Genomic DNA, 16,516 nt, shown 5'->3' on the forward strand with positions numbered 1-16,516 from the left:
TTTAAAAGAAGGATAGGTGAGGTGCTTAGGGACATGGTTTAGTGGTGGGATGGCAGGGTTAGGTTAAAGGTTGGACTCTATGATCTCAAAGGTCTTTTCCAACCAAAGTGATTCTATGAACTGTGAAGTACCAAATTAACCAGTTGCCAGTGTATCTTTTACCATAATTAGCACAGAATATTAAGAATTAGTCATGAGTATGAAGAAAAAACAAAACAAAGGCATGGCTTCAGGTTTACAAGCAATAACTAATGAGTTCTCAAACATGAAAAAAGCAATTACTTACTGTGTTGGTTAATAAGCATACGGAAAGAGATGCGGTTGGTGTAGAATCTATCTAGAAAATACTGGATGTTACTGCTAACAAATGGATCGAAGCCATATTTTTCCTTGTATTCAATCACCCCTTGCGCCATAGTTGGAACCACGTCATTGTGTCTGTTCCTGACTTTAATTAAAACATCTAAAAAGCTAGAGGAAACAAAATTAGAAACAGATTGTTACAAGTATAATTGAACTGAATCTCTCACCCCTGTTTTCAACTCCCCCAGCATAACCGTTTTATTTGTTTACTACCCCTCCCAGTCAACAAAAAACTATCAGAGGGCAAAGATAAAAATATAGCACTAGCTAAACAAACCCATTTAAAGAGACATATTTGGTCAACCTCTCACTCACGAGATCTGTGAAATATTTAGGGCCTCAAATTAAATTATTCCTCCCCAGAACACTCTTTTAAATTAAAATCTCTCTTTGCCATTAGTGGAGAACAAAAGATATTCTTTTATTGCAGTCATGTGCACCACGGCAACTCCCATCCTCTGCAACCAACAGTAGCTGGGAGATTGGAAAGGAAACTCAGTAAAAGCAACCTCACTGCCCTTCATGATTTCCTGAGAAGTTTTACACTTCATACTTTCTTTCCAATGCCTCAACCCATGCAGCGCAACTTCTGAACGCACTTCCTTTGCCTGGCATCTCTTCTGGTAAGTTTGAGCATCAGGCTAGGTAATTACCACCAGCGTGACTTCTCTTCAGTTTCCTTTTACACCACTGGATGGCAGAGTGCATACAACGGTGCTCTGACAGGCTCTGCCCTATGGCAACTCAGTAAGTTTTAGGATATGGCTTCCATTGCTTTTAACAAGCACCTGTTAACAAGCACTCACCCACTGTGAAACAGCTTGGAGGATTCTGGTTTCTTACTAGACACGGAAAAATCAGTTACTCAACTCTGCTGCATTCTCTAATATTAAATTAATATTAACACTACAATGATTACATGATGTTGTTTAAAAAAGCGCACACAGTGAAACGCAGCTTTCAAAAGGAAGCACAGCTGGGAGACTCGTTCAGCTACGCCTTTATCTGCAATTCTACAGATCCTTTTAAAACAAATATCAACAGCAAAACATTCTCAGTAATTTTTAACAAACACTGAAATGTATTAATTGTTTTTATCAAAAGTAGAATATACACCATCTAAAGAAGGAACCATAGAATAGTTTGGGTTGGAAGGGACCTTTGAAGGTCATCTAGTCCAACCCCCCTGCAGTGAGCAGGGGAAAGAACATTCAGACCTCCAGAAGTAAAAAAGACTACCAACTAGTCACTCCATTTAAAGCGGATGCTTCCTTCCTTTTCATAACCACTTAGCCAAGATAATCATTTGATAGTACACCATACCACTCTTAAGTAACACGCTTTTAACATGGTTTCTCCCACTCTATGCTGCCAGCTCCAAAGCAATGTAGGATTCATTTTTAATAGTTTTTTCATCACCCTCAGTCTAACCACCAGGTTTTGCCTGTATGTTAACAAACAGTTCAGCAGCCTTGCACCACTATTTTGTTGCACAGAAAAGGGGAAGCTTCAACTGCCTAATTTCCCAGTCTAAATACTGTCACAGTACAGAATAGACTGTTCTCTTACTTACCAATCTTGCTGACTGGACAGCATAAAATATTTTAATGTTTAAAAGGTTTGTAGACTCTTTGTATGTTTATTAAGTCTTGAGCCCGTGTGATCTGTCGTCACTGAGGTCTGATGGCAGTTTGAGACAAGACTAGTGCCTGTCTGTACTCATGCTGCTTTTTTGTTTCAGAGCACCAAGACACTAGCTAAAAATGGAGCTGAGAAGCAACACTTAAAATCACATCTGAAAGGCAACTGACACTCTCTACTAACTCCTATTTGCTGACAGCTTTGCTATTTGTTTTTAAATACCTCCATTATCCACAATATATACAACACGATGCCTACATGCTCCACGAGGACAAACTGCTCGACTGTAGGTCCCACTACCAAAGTGCTTTTTAAATGCAGAGAGCATGCCAAAGGGCAGCCAAAGGGCGAGGAGGTTTATCTGCTACAGACCAGCAAATCGTAACTGAAGCTTAGTGTGCAAATACACAGAATAAAAGGATTCTTCATTACAGCAGTGCTATGACAAACCCCCCATTCCATCTTCAAAGATAATCAAGTTCACCCCAGTGTTTCCATCAAGCAGATGCTTTTAAAGGACCAAACACATGAAGTATACAGGCACGTTTCAAAGCAGCAGGACACAAATCAAAACACATTTCCTTAATCTTGCCACTCATTCCTTACCACCCCCCCAACCCACATCCCCCTGAAAGACACGAAACTTTTACCGTACTTAAATTGTGGGACACCATATAAAGGGATTTTTTTAATGCTCATGGGATTTAGCTGGGGGAATACTCCAGAAGACCTCTGAAAATTTTACTTGGCAATGACTGTTTTTTCAAAATTCAGTGTATTGGATTTTCAAAACCACGATGAATAAATAATGCAGTTGGTTTGACAGATGAGAAATTATTAATATGAAACTATTTTAGTCAAGTGAGCTTAAGTGGCTTCTGTATTAACAAAAGAATATTTAAGGCATTACCATTGCTGTTAAATAAATTAAGCCTATAGACTTCTGCAAAGACAATTAATGAATGTCACAACACGTTATTGTTTAACTCCCTAATGACTGTATATATTATTCTGTTTTGATCTAGCATTACAGTGCAAGAAAAAAAGTCATACAAAAGTCAATATAAAGACAAAGGGAATTTTTGCCATGTCTCTTTTATGGATAGTATTATCTGAAAGATTAAAGACAAGAAAGTGATGAGTAGACTGAAAAAAGGTCCTTTTAAATGGAGCAGACATGCAATGAGGTTTTGGGTTTTTTTGACTGGCTGCGCTTTTTTAAAGAAGTGCTAGCTGGTAGCTGAGAATCACCAGAAAGACAGGTAAAAGTTCACGCTCTGAAAGATTTCTCTACTAGAAAGTGTAGATACTTCTGAAGTGGGAGACTAACTGAAGTAGTATTTCACATTGCTTTAAAGTAACAAAATGGCACCTTCTCAATCAAACCTACTCCAGTATTTACTTATTTCAAATTGCTAACAATCACTATTTTAATCTCAGTGTTGCAGAAAGGAAAGTTACTTCTTGTTTACTAAGTTTCTTGGGTGTGTGTTATCTCTAGACATACTGGCAGCTCACTACTTCAGTTGCTCTCAGTTCCAGGGCACCGCCCCACACACCCTCCCTCCGGAGTGCCACGAAGAGAATAATCAGGAAAGAAACTCATGGGTATAGGGGGTAAAGTAAGTGTTCTTTGAAAGTACATGTGAACAGCATGTTTTACAAACCCTTCAATTTTTTAAAAACAACATCTGCCTCTGTGTGTTCATCCATATGCATATTGACACCATAGGAAATTTCCAACGCTTACGCCAGCTTGCACCCTCTACCAAGCATGGACACCTTATCTTAACACTCCTGAAATCACACTGTTTGACAGAACTGTAGAAAGACCTCCACCTGACTGCTCTGCAACTTGAGGAAAGATATTTGCATTATCAAAAATGCAAAAGTAACCTGACCTTTTGGCATACACCCACACTACTGACAATGACAGTAGCATGGCAACGTTGTACTAAGTCTTCATAAGGTCTGCTAACCAACAGAACATAATAAACAAACTGAAGCACTTCTGAACCTCTTCATCACAGAAACACTGAGAAAAAAATTCCTTTAAAGGATTTTATCCAACGTTCATAAAAAGGTAACACCCATGAACATTCATCCATCCTCAAATTCACACACTAAGAGCAGGGAGAAGTTGTGCCGCTCTGAAATACATAAGCTTCAGTTTGGTCTCTGCACTTACTCCCAACTGTTCACCCTCTCTGTTGCGTTGGCATTGCTGTCTGCCTTTGTAGGCCAGACAGTGTAACAGTTTAGGGACCACAGGGCTGAAAGTGGGCTATTTTTCCACTAGAGTCATTTCCCAATTCACTGCATGGCTTCATAGACAGCTGTGCCAGTACATGGATAACATCTATACTCCTATAACACTCATACATAAAATGGTTTCCTCAGAAAGAGAGCCCGAATTCTGAGAATATCAGAATTCCCTGACAAGCAGACATATAATAGAAATGGTCTGGGGGCAGTTTTATTTTCAACTGAACAAGTAATTTCCACCACTTTAGAAAGCACTAATTGAAGAACTACTGCCAACATTAATACAGCACACCTGTGGATACTGAACCTCTTCAAAAGACAATTCTAGCTCCCCTTCTCTCCTGGGCTATTGTTACCTTGATGAGCCATAACAGAGACTGAAGTCCATCTCAGCTGACAAAAAGACCACTACTCATTCAATTTCCAAGAATCAACTGCTCTGCAAGTCTTCATGGTTTTGGAGTACTCAGGTGGGACACCACATTCAGCTCCAAACAAAAGGTGCTGGGGTGGTACTGGGGCAGAATTACTTCCATCCAGGCAAGTCTCGCATTTTGTGATACTGATTAAGCTAAAGGAAGATGAGATGGGGGCCATCATAAAATGTGTAAGCCATTGATACCACACAGGGCACTAATGAGGATGGACATTACAATGACTAAAGGATGCAAGATTGGGTCTTCTGTAATATGAAGTATATCATATTAATATGCATTATGCATGCTTCTACAGCACACTCAATGCAGGAACAAGACAGATGAGAGGAACAGAGAGATGAAGCATGCTCCAACCCCTCTTCACATGTTATTATGTGCAAGGTACTCAGAGAGATACACCGCAGATACTACCAGGACAAGAAAGGCTCTGGTTCAAAGGACCAGGCATACCTTATAGAGTGAACTTCCACATGCCCTTCTCTAAGCAAACCAATTTGGTTGAAGAAAAGTATTATTCCTATTCATGCATCCCTAAAGACCCCACCCACAAAGTCCCAGATAATGTCTCAAATTCTGTATTAAATGATAAATGCAATTACAAAAGAATATTAAAGTGTTATGTAAACGTAAATGAACTCAGATTGATTCAGTTTCTTTTTTCCCCAATGAAAAGTAGTTCATTAACTACGAGAGTTCCTGATATTTCTCCTCTGACTGTAAGGCCTGAAAGTAGGATAGGGCTGGGCAGCAGCAACATGGAATACTGGCAGAGAAGTTGAGAAATTTGTTACATTTATCTGTAGCTTATTACAAGATAAATACAGATATAGTTAAGAGTATTTTTGAAAGACATAGTTTGCAAAGAATACCAAAATAATTGCTAATTACAGCTCAGTATCTAGTTAAATAGCACAGCCTTCAGAAAGTTAGGAATGGATAACATGCAAAGAGCAGGAAAGTAAACCTGATTTTTTAATCTTAAGTAGCCTACACAATACTGGTCAAGAATAAAAAAATTGCTCTTTAATCAGATAATGCGTCTTTCATCTCTTTTCACAGGCCAAACTCAGTATAAAAGATGACTCTTACTGTCAAATTCCCTAGCTGGACGTCACCTCAGTAGGTAGCAAAAAATTCCCAACATCCTTATTATATGTACTTAATTACACATAAAACAATAATGGCAAGATTTCAAAGATTTTAACAAACAGTTACAGTGAAAGAGTAAATATTTGGTTCATCATCAAATACTTGGTATATCATACTAATACAGAGCATCTCAAACAGTATTTCCAATTGCCATGAAACAATATCAAGAATGTGTGTTATCCCTATGGCAGAATCAGATAATTCATTTGGTAATTATGAACAGATTCTAAAAACAGATGTCCAAGAAAACTGTTCAAACATATATATATATATATTATATAGCTATCTACCTTGAACCTCTGAAGTCCATAAAAAGCTGAAATTCAGTTACCTAAATACAGAACATCTAAGATGGTACCAGAAGCTACATAACCACCTTGTCTCCACCTGCACATCCAGGACATTATAGGCTCGACGGGACCTGTGTTACACTTGCCAGGTTCACTCAGCTGTACAGGACACCTTATGTCATCTCAAAAGGCAACAGACACCGAAGTTTTGGTAACTTAATCCCACTCAAAATGTTCTTCTAAGACAAGCAGTAGGAAAACTTACTGCTAAACTAGTCACAGAAATTCTTGTCCCATCAGGAAACAGGCTGTGAATACAGAATCACAGAATGTAACACCTAGAGGTAGTCGAAAAGTTCATCTAATTTATCCACTACAGAATGAGCGTGCCTAGAATATCACTGAAAGCTATCTAATCTATTCTTAAAAGCTTTTAAAATGGGATGCTCTACAGCCTTCTGAAATGGTCTTTTTCCCATCTGTTCTTATTAATATTAAAATTTGTACCTTTTGCCCTGTATGTAATCTCAATTTTAATAAAAATCAGCTGTTTTTTAATTGTCCACTTCTTCACTTAGAGCAACCAATCATCCTTTATTACAGTGACTTTTTTTTGGCACACTCAGACTTCCAGTGCCTCGCACTTCAAACTCTTTTTTGCCCGTCTAAACAAATGCCTTCAACATTATTCAGAAGTAGGATTATCCAACGCTCTAATTCTTGTTCCTTTTACATCAATACTGTCCATGTGTGTTTTAATTTCTTAATAGGTAGTACCCATAGCTGAAGACAGTATTCCAGCTTAGGACTCGCATTGAGAATACAGTTAGTTCTCCCTTGTTCAGTAGCACTACAATTCACTCAGTCAGTCTATAATCCTTACGGCTCCTTCTACAGTTCTGCCATGCAGGGCATTTGGTACTCATGCACTTCAGTTTCTCCTGCATGTATTGCTTGATACTTAAAAAATAAAGTGTAAGATCTCAGATAACATGCCCACAACCAAAAGAGCATAACATCTAAAATGCATTACCTAACACAATCCTTACTTAACCTAACATAACATAGCAGTTAATGTATCTGAAACTAACTTAAGACAAAACACCACTTTTGAACAGCACAGGCCACACCTTGCACAAACAGAGCATTTCTTGGACTGCAAGATGTTTTTTGGAACACTTCTGTAAAGCACTGCTTGATCAAGCAAGATTTCCAGAGCTTAAAAAGAAATTCAAGTTTAAAAGACAAGCTACCCCAAGAAAACTAATCAACGGAACAAAAAATCTGCACAAAGTAATCTCTTGAAACAAAGTTGACTGCTATACAGTACAGGATAACCATAGACCTTAGTGTCGGGGAGGAGGGTTTTTTTTGGTTTTAAGTCTCTGATGCACCTATTGTTCTCACATGTGGAGGTTTTTTTCTGGTTTATACATCCAAATTTCAAGGAAACATTCTAATGACAATTGTAATATGATTTTATTGATAAAGAAAATTGGCTAAGCTTTTCTTTCTTCTCAAAACATAGGTAATATTATTCAGTGAGGTAGGTGAACACCAATAACTGAAGCCCATTAAAAAAAACTTTCAGATTAAAACCATGACTAACACATTGAATGTATTCAAACTGAAAAATTCAAGGTATTAATGTGTTTATATACATTATATACAACATAGTACTAAGCCCAGTGTATACTAAAAGACATTTTAGTCCTAAGTATTTGATGTGCAAGTATATTCTCACATGCATGTTACCTTCCCAATACAGCCTTGAAGGAAGCATTTCATGTCATTTCTTAAACTATCACACTGTATACATGCAAAATATATTGTTCAAAAGCACTCAGATTCTTATATTCTGTTCCAAATTACACTTTTGGCCTTTGCTGCACAAATTCTACCTTACAAACAAGATCACTGTTATCCTATAGTACCACTTGTTTTTTTAAGACAGATTATTTTAAAATGAACTGTCACAAGAAAACAAATTACTCACTCATCCAGAACATGAGGATCCTCAGGACTTTTATTTTCATATTCTAAAAGCTCAAGGAAACTCTGCATGTACCTGAAATAAGCAAAAATTATAAAGAAGGAGTTAAAATACTTAAACCTAAATTACTTTTGAGGGTTTTTTAAGTCTTAAGACTACAACCTCATCTGAAACAACAGAAGCATAGTGCACAGTTCTCTACAAAGGCTAAAATGAAGTGGGACGCTGCAACAAAGGGAAAGAAAGAAACTACAAAATATTACATTGAGTTTAAAAGTATTATTTATGACCCTACAGTCCACAACTCAGGAAAACTGCTATATATATCAAGCTGAAGTTAACAGAAGCAAACGCTATCTTCAGGTAGGTCTGATTTCAGGTAATTTAGTTCATCCCTGGATCTAGACTTCCTGGTCACTGACTTTGTACAGATGTTAGTTTGCTCCCACATGCCTCAGAAAGTGATCAAACCTTCCTTCCAAAATAAAGCCACAATAATAAAGTGTTCCAGAGAACACTCCCCAAAACCCATGCTAACAGGACTGCACCAAGCTGATCCTACCACAGTGCTCCAGAAAAGTATGCCCCTTCACACAGGCCCACATCTCCTCACATTGTACCTCAGGCCACGTGACACAACCCTCAGTTTCATAAAAACCACCACCTTACACAACACAGCTCTCTCTAGTTCAGACATTCAGCACGCAGTGAGATATTAACTGGGGCTTAGAGCCACAGAGGTACCACACAGGACCCAAAGAAGATTTAAGGCAAAGCACCACTCAACACGAACACAGCCAGCCTGCTCTGCAGGAAACCTGCCCAACACCAATATAAATGCCACCACCTCACACACCACTAGGCCTGAGGACCAGGTATCACCCCACGAAGCAGGTGCATTTAGCAGTATAGATGTAGCTTTACAGATTCCAGAATTGGGACCTGTTTCTTGAAGTAAATCACGCAAGGTATCAATCACACACATAAAAGGTAGGGTTTCAATGTTACCAGAAGGAGCTGCCATTGCTCTCCCTTTTGTCCTCCCTTGGCTCCTGGTTAAGCACTGCCACTTGCACTATGATAACATCAATGCTAATGTCAACAGCTGTAACTCCCTGCAATCCAGCCAGATAGGTTTGTTTGGTTTTTCTAATCGTTCTCACACATGAAAACAACTCATAGAAAGGTCTAACCGGCTAAAGCTAGCACAAGAGAGAAAAGATAACCATAAAGCCCATGTAAGGAAAAAGCAAAACAAGTGACGAAGCCTTTCCCCTTTCAGTAGTAGCAACTCATTAGATTAGCTCAACAGAATGGCCTGTGCGCAAGTGCCTGTGAGACTGACCCCAGCCACTGAGGCCTGGACAACTTCACATTACAAGAAAACCTCTTTTGGTAGCAGTTCTATGTTAAGATCAGTTTAAGCAGGCTACGAAACTTCACCTTACATCTTCAAGCTACAGCAAAGCTTAAGACAGCACTGCCATCTACATGACTCCCTCCAGAACCACATGCTGCTGCTCCACTCCCCCATTTCAGCACAGCCATCACAGGTCACTGCAACATTTCTCCAGGGAGACTAACATTTTTGACATGGTCAGCACAGTAACACTAGCTCCTGTCCCTCTGTGTGGCTTTGCTCTCCTGCAATCATCACAAATGTCTACAGAAATCCCCCAAATGTTTGTCAGTTACAAGTCTGGGAAGTAGCTGATGTCTCTAGTACTGCTTATTTTAAAACATATTCTTTTACACCACTAAGAGATAGTACCAGTTTAGAACAACCATCACACCATGCTCCCAGAAATTCAAGAAGTTGCCTGGGGTCACTTCAGGGAACAGGCAGTAACTGAAGGAGCCATAGCCCACTATCCACTGAAGATGAATTCGTGAAAAGTGCAACATTCAGCAGTTAGAAAGATGCTGAAGCGGTTCTAACTATGCAGGGACAGCATACATGACATGGAGTATAGAGAGGCAGGGGAAGAATCATCAGGACTGTCAGCTGGAGGAGGGACTGAGCTTCTGGCAGAAGGAATGAGAACTAATCTGCTTTGAGAATGTGTCCTTACAAGCACTTCCCCTTTTATTAATTATCACTGGAAAAAGCCGCTTTACTCTCTCAACTCGGCCACTTCACCTGCAAGACTTAACACATAACAAATTACAAAACAAAGGAGTGACGGTGATCAAAGAGGTACGTGTTCTTTAACATCATCTGCCTCGTATGAACCAGGGTCAATCAAGTCAACCATGGGTACAAGATGGGAAAAAAAGGTACCATTATTACAGTGAGCAAAACACAGTAATAAATAATCAGCAAAGGAACTCCAAAATGAAGTATGGGAAAGTGGTGGACAAGCCACTGAGGAAATTCAGGGCATCGTCAGTTTGGCTCTATGGAGGCAATAAGATGACCTTTTGACTTCTCGCCAAGCCAGGCAATGTCATGCAGAAGCAATACTTAAGACCCATTCCTGTGCCCAATTTTGCTTTGGCTCTAGTAAATACATGACACTCCACAACCAGTCTTTGCTACCTCCTTCACCATTTCCTTGAGGGGTGATGAGAACATATCTAAGTCATTCAATTCATAATTGTCTCAAAGAGGAAACTGACTTTCTGGACTTTTTCTGTGAATAGAGAAAAGGATATCGTTCATGTGGCATCCTTTTCTTACAAATACATTTAAGAATGAAAAAGGCCACGTAACTTAAGACCACCAGCATTGTCACATTGGACTAGTTCCCTCATGCTGTGGGTTGTATATAACAAGAAAGCTAAGATCTTCCTTTGTAATTAAATAAATATTTGCTGTCTTAAATTTGTCTGTGTAGTAAAAGGAAATCAGGCAAAATACTTAATTGATTCCACAGAGAAAACCAATCTTCCCCCAAAATACCTGCATGATTTCTGTGAAGGAGTCTTATTCTATTCCTCAAATACACGTTGATCTCTTGCCACTCAATGACTGTGTCTATGGTAGCATTTTTATTTTCAAATCTAAACCTGCGGTATGGTTTTGAAATGAACGACCCAACAATCTTCACGTAATCTATACTGCTTATATTTGCAAAGTGGTTTTGGCACTTCTGAGAAGAACCTGATCTTCTCAGAAGAAACTAAACTGGAAGCTGCTGGAGATGTGCATCAAATGTATGAAATCCAAGGTAGCCATCGTGACCTGAACCAATGAGTGGGCCAAAACGCTATGATTTCTCCAGCACAGCCACAACACATGCTGGGAGGCAGACTACGGCCTGTCACAGGTACCCCCCACACTGTAAAGTGTTTCTCATATTACATGAAAGACAAAATGCTGTACGCGTCAGCAAGTTTTCCAACAAGCACTCCTCTATTCTTCATGCTCACCTCTCCCATCCTTTCAAACCTTGCTCCTGCTTTGAAATCCTTTCCCTTCCTACTTTAATTTCTGTTGCCATCCTCCCTGTTTTGTGGAGGCCTTTATTTTTTTTTTCCCCTTGCCTTCTCTTTGGTTTTCCCCACACCCCCAGGCCAATCTTCTGTGCTCATTTTTATAAAGGCCACAACAGCCCTTTCTGCCTCGCAGAACACCCATGGCTGCAAGCCAGCTTTCCAGGGGAATTCAGAATCACAGAATCATTTAGGTTTGGAAGAGATCCCTTGAAATCATCTAGTTCAACCTCCCTACCCAAGCAAGGTCAGTTAGAGCATGCTGTCTAGGGCCGTGTCTGGTTGGGTTTTGAATATTTCCACAGATGGACATTCCGCGGCCTCTTTGGGCATCCTTTTCATGGTGTTTGATTACCCTCACTGTAAAAAAAGGGGGTTTTTGTGTTCAGATGGAATTTCATGTGCTTTAATTTGTATTAATTGCCTCTTGTCCTGTTACTGAGCGCTACTGAAAAAAGTCTGGCTCCCTCATCTTCATTCTCTCCCACTTATACACATTGATAATATCTGCCTGTCCACCCAAGCCTGCTCTTCTTCAGGCTGAGGAGTCCAGACAGCCTGCTGAATATGTCTAAGGAGATATTCAGCTCTCTCAGCTTCTTCCCACATGAAAGATACTTCAATAAATCTGTGCCATGAAAGAAGTGACAGCTTCTCTCATGGCAAAGTAAGTTAGAGAAGGTTATAAGGAAGCTGCTCACCACCATCTGTCGTCATATAATATTATGAAAGTCCTGTTTCTGAAGATTCAGGACAACAACCACCACACTTGAGAAGCAACACAGCAGGTACTTTTTACTACAGACCTCCTACCAGAAATCTCAAACATCAGCAATGCTGTGCTGATGCTGAGAATAAACCAGCAATGAGCATTTCTGGTACTGAAGGTAGCTGATATGGTTTTTGTGCTGTGTGGATTTGACTGGTTGCCTACCATTACTCGTATGCTGTATTGAGATTCGTGCTCTCTGTTAGTTTATTGGGACATTGGTCCTAAGAGTGCAGCCCCTGGAATAATCAAACATCACTACTCCTGTGTTGAAGGATCAGCACATTTACTAGAGTACCAGGCAGGGGAGCAAGCCAAGTGTTTCTCTCATCTCACGCAGGAAGTAATTGTGCAGAAAACTGTCTCAGTCAGAAAAAGACTAAAGCAGGTCTCAATCAGAAAAAAGCTGCCAAACATGGTCACCAGTCTTCAGTGCAACCAGCAGGCAGAACAGCTTCTGAGGTCATTACACTGCAACTCAACATAGCACCAATGAGGAACTGAGAGTTTCTGGAACAAAGGAAAATTACACAAACTAAATGCTCTAAGGAAATTTATAAATGTGCTAAAGTAATTTCTCCTTAATCCCTGTGGTGATGGAGAAACTATGGAAACAGGCAATGCTTTTCCTTTAGATAGTTAACAACAATATTTAGAGGTCTCTTTCTGATGCTAATGTAAATTGATATAACTTTAGAAGTCAAGTTCATTAGCACAAGCATTGTATCCAGCAAGTTAGAGGGACCAGCTCAGAGAAAAGGTTATTAACTTCAAATCTAAGTTACTGAAACTTCTTCCATCACTTCTACTATTTCTTCCAATCCCTGGACTAAATGAAACTAGAATAAAGTAATCTTTCATCAAACAAATCTAATCCACTGTCCAATGCTTACCACTATACGTCACCCAACCTGAGATGCTGTAATACACTGTTTATTATCACAGGTCTCTAAGCAAAAACTGAGAGCTGCAAATGCTGTACGTCTTTCTTTTATCCAGTTATGATTCCTAGTTTTTACACAAAATTCACTCCCCCCACACTCCCTCCCAAACAGCTCAAAATTAAAGAAATTAAGTAAAAATTTGTTTAAAAGGAAGCTCGTAACTCTGGTTAGCTGTAATAAATAATTCACAACACTGTCTTAGCCACCATGACCAACATGACAATCTGCCTAAGGGTGAGCAGTCAGCAATGCAGTTCACTCCTGTAATAGCTAGTGTGTGTAAAAAAGGTCATTCCTCTTTCATACAATTCATCCATTTCCTTGAGTTTTCTTTTGATTTGAGCTGTGGGTGCAGATAAGGATAAATGAAGGTGGTAACTACAGGATTTATCAAGCACTGAAAAGCAAGACCTTGTGATATTTTAAACACACTTCACACACAGTTACCAGCCAGCTAGAATAAAGGAGAAAAGTACCAGAATAATGGATGACTTGCTATATTATTAGTAAATAAATACAACTATACAGGACACAAACCTACAAAAAAAACCCAGCACAGACAAAAAAAGACAACATCAGTTATATCTTGCTACCTTTGGTGAGTCATCAAAAACAGAAATAGAAGCCTATGCCCTTTGAATCTGTTCTCTTTCTGGTGTTTAATTTTTTTATCACAACACACTACAATTCATTGGGCAAGCTCTTGGGTTTCAAGCACCCTCTAGCCTTGTTCTTTTGTTAATTACTGCCAGGTAGATTGAATTATTGTTAGTCTGCCAAATGTAATAATTCTAGAATAGCACATTTCATACATGAAATCCCTGTAAATGCCCACAACGTCAACTCCATTTTTTTGGTTTGGTTTCTTTTGAACTCATGCAAGAAACCTTTGTTTTTTTCCCCTATGTGTATTTCACGAAGATTTTCCTTTAGGATCTTTCTAACACCAAAGCACTGAAAAGATAAAACGTATCTCCATAGTAACACAGTCTTGTTAGCATAGTCTGAATGTAAAAAGAGAGGAAAAACAATTATTAATCCCCAAACTGTACGGATTTCTCTAACGTGCCTTTTCCAGGGAAAAATACTACAGAAAAGTAGAAAAATTTGGTCACGGTTAATTAAAATATGAATTTTAGATATGACTGAGTAGCGTTTTGTGCAAACCTCACACTCACTTTACATCTTTTACAAGCTCTGACCTTATCCATTATACATTTTATTGTAACTATTTTCCCTCATCACATCACATTAGCGACTATATCCTTTATTATGCAATTCTGACACACGTTCAATATCCTACTGGTGGTGCAACTTTAGCTAGAGATTGCCCTCTAAAAGCCGGCCTAAAAAAAGCCCACTTCTTTGGAAGCAGGAAGTTGCCCATTAGTTTTGAAAAACTGAAAATCAGTTGCTGAACCCTAGCGCACTGGTTGTTGGTCTGTGTGTTATTTGGAACCACCACAGTTCACTGCCAGAACATATGAACTGTGTTATTATTTTCACTCACTTTATTCCTTCCCTTGCTACTCCATGCAAAACATACACATAAGCTAAGTTATAAACTCAAACTGGGACAGAGCTAATGCTTTACCTTTGCACTGACTGAAATGCAAAACTTTTTTTTTTGTTCATAGTTCACTCTGTGGGTAATGCCAGCTTTATTCAGAAAAGCATAGCTGAGTAGCACAAACTCAGCTGTTTTGCCTATCCTCATTGCTGCACACATCAGGCTAAGGAACCCAGAAAGGAAGGAGAAAAAAAAAATGCACCTTTCCTGAGAGCAATCAAGCAATCAGTAGTAAAATCTGTTAGGCAGTGCAGTCAAGGAGTGTGCTACAGGAACCAAAGCACCTACAGCATGACCATGAAGGTGGATTAGAGAACCGAGATGAGAACAGGGCTTGCCTGCAGCAAGGAGCATATTCTCAGAAGTGATAAAATGAGGGTGCTTGCCAAGGTACCAGGAAATTCATGCAACCCAGAACATCACTGCATGGCTGGATAGAGGATTGACGGGAAAGGATCCGTGCTGTACAGTAGGCAGGGTTAATTTGTTTTCTTACTCCACCAAACCTAAGTTTCATCTATTTACAGAGCCACTAAGTTTAATAAAACCTACTTTAAAGATTAGGGGCTTTTTGTACTTTTTTGGCATGCTGACATTAAGGAATAGACTGGGAACTCACATTTTAAAGCTTCAGCTAATTTGGAACCTCACCAAAAGCACATAAAAACATAGGCTTCTAGTGCAAAGTGGTAGCGTAAATAAATCATAAATATGCTGGTGACTACATAAATTCCTGAAAATTAGCAAATAAACAGCTTAAGATGAATAATGCATTAAATTACGTCTTTGCTCACTTGTGGCAGATGTACATCAGATTTTTTGTTTGCATATTAATAAATTGTCAAGCTTCTACAACCTATGGCATAGTAAAAATAAAGGATCGTGAAATCTGATCTGAAAAAAACTCTTTCTTGAAGTCTCAAACAAGTGCATCAAGAAGGCATTTCTTCATTTTACAAGTTCACAAAACAGCTAAATTTATATTTATTTATTCTACTGCATAAAATTCAGGAATCCCTTCCTAGATAGGTCTAAACTTCAGGTTAAGAAATTATAAATGTGTTTCCAAACCTGCTACCAGCATAGCTGCATAATACTCAAGGTCATTCACACTGAATTTAATAAAACTCTTCTGTTTTGGTCTTTTTAGAAGCTAACTGATCTGGTAAATTTTGCCCAGAGTTCATCACCAGTATATCACTAGGACTTATAGTCTACAGGTAAGTGTTTAAAAAAACAATTAAAAAAACTAAATAGAAAAATAAGAAAAAAAGCTCTTCCAAGTCCACATCTACAATCAGAAAAACAGCATGTTACAGTTACTTTTGTTACTTCTGACATAAGATCACAAGAATATTTGTACATAATCTCAGTGAAGATATTCCTTTTCACAAAAACTGTCAGCTTACTGAGGATCAAAATTAGAAGAACATTATGACAAACATTTGGATTTCAAACTTCCATCTCCAGGTTGGATGTCCACCTGAACTACTTCATCATATTAAAATCTGATATTCTGGCCCATTTAACAGAGAACTATCAGTCTACAGCTGTGATAGCTGATCACATTATCATACAAAATACATGATTTGGACAAATACCTTACAGTCATTATATATTCTAATACACTCAAGACTGATTTTTTTTTTTTTTTTTTTTT

General features: G+C 38.8%; 1 protein-coding gene across 3 annotated transcripts in view; it reads right to left on the reverse strand.

Moving 5' to 3' along the window:
- The window catches only part of PDK3 (pyruvate dehydrogenase kinase 3), a 55,470-nt gene that overhangs the window by 20,574 nt on the left and 18,380 nt on the right, over positions 1-16,516 (reverse strand). For all 3 annotated transcript variants that reach the window (XR_004841597.1, XR_004841596.1, XM_009635689.2), the window contains exons 3-4: positions 8,142-8,213; positions 287-471 (exon numbers count right to left, since the gene is read on the reverse strand). Coding sequence is in view for 1 of the 3 variants with exons in the window: in XM_009635689.2 (XP_009633984.2) it covers positions 287-471; positions 8,142-8,213 (257 nt within the window). In the remaining 2 variants the exon portion in view is untranslated. The remainder of the gene's footprint in view (positions 1-286; positions 472-8,141; positions 8,214-16,516) is intronic.

The sequence above is a fragment of the Egretta garzetta genome, unplaced genomic scaffold, assembly GCF_000687185.1.
Source record: "Egretta garzetta isolate BGI_Z169 unplaced genomic scaffold, ASM68718v1 scaffold373, whole genome shotgun sequence".
NCBI lineage: Eukaryota > Metazoa > Chordata > Aves > Pelecaniformes > Ardeidae > Egretta > Egretta garzetta.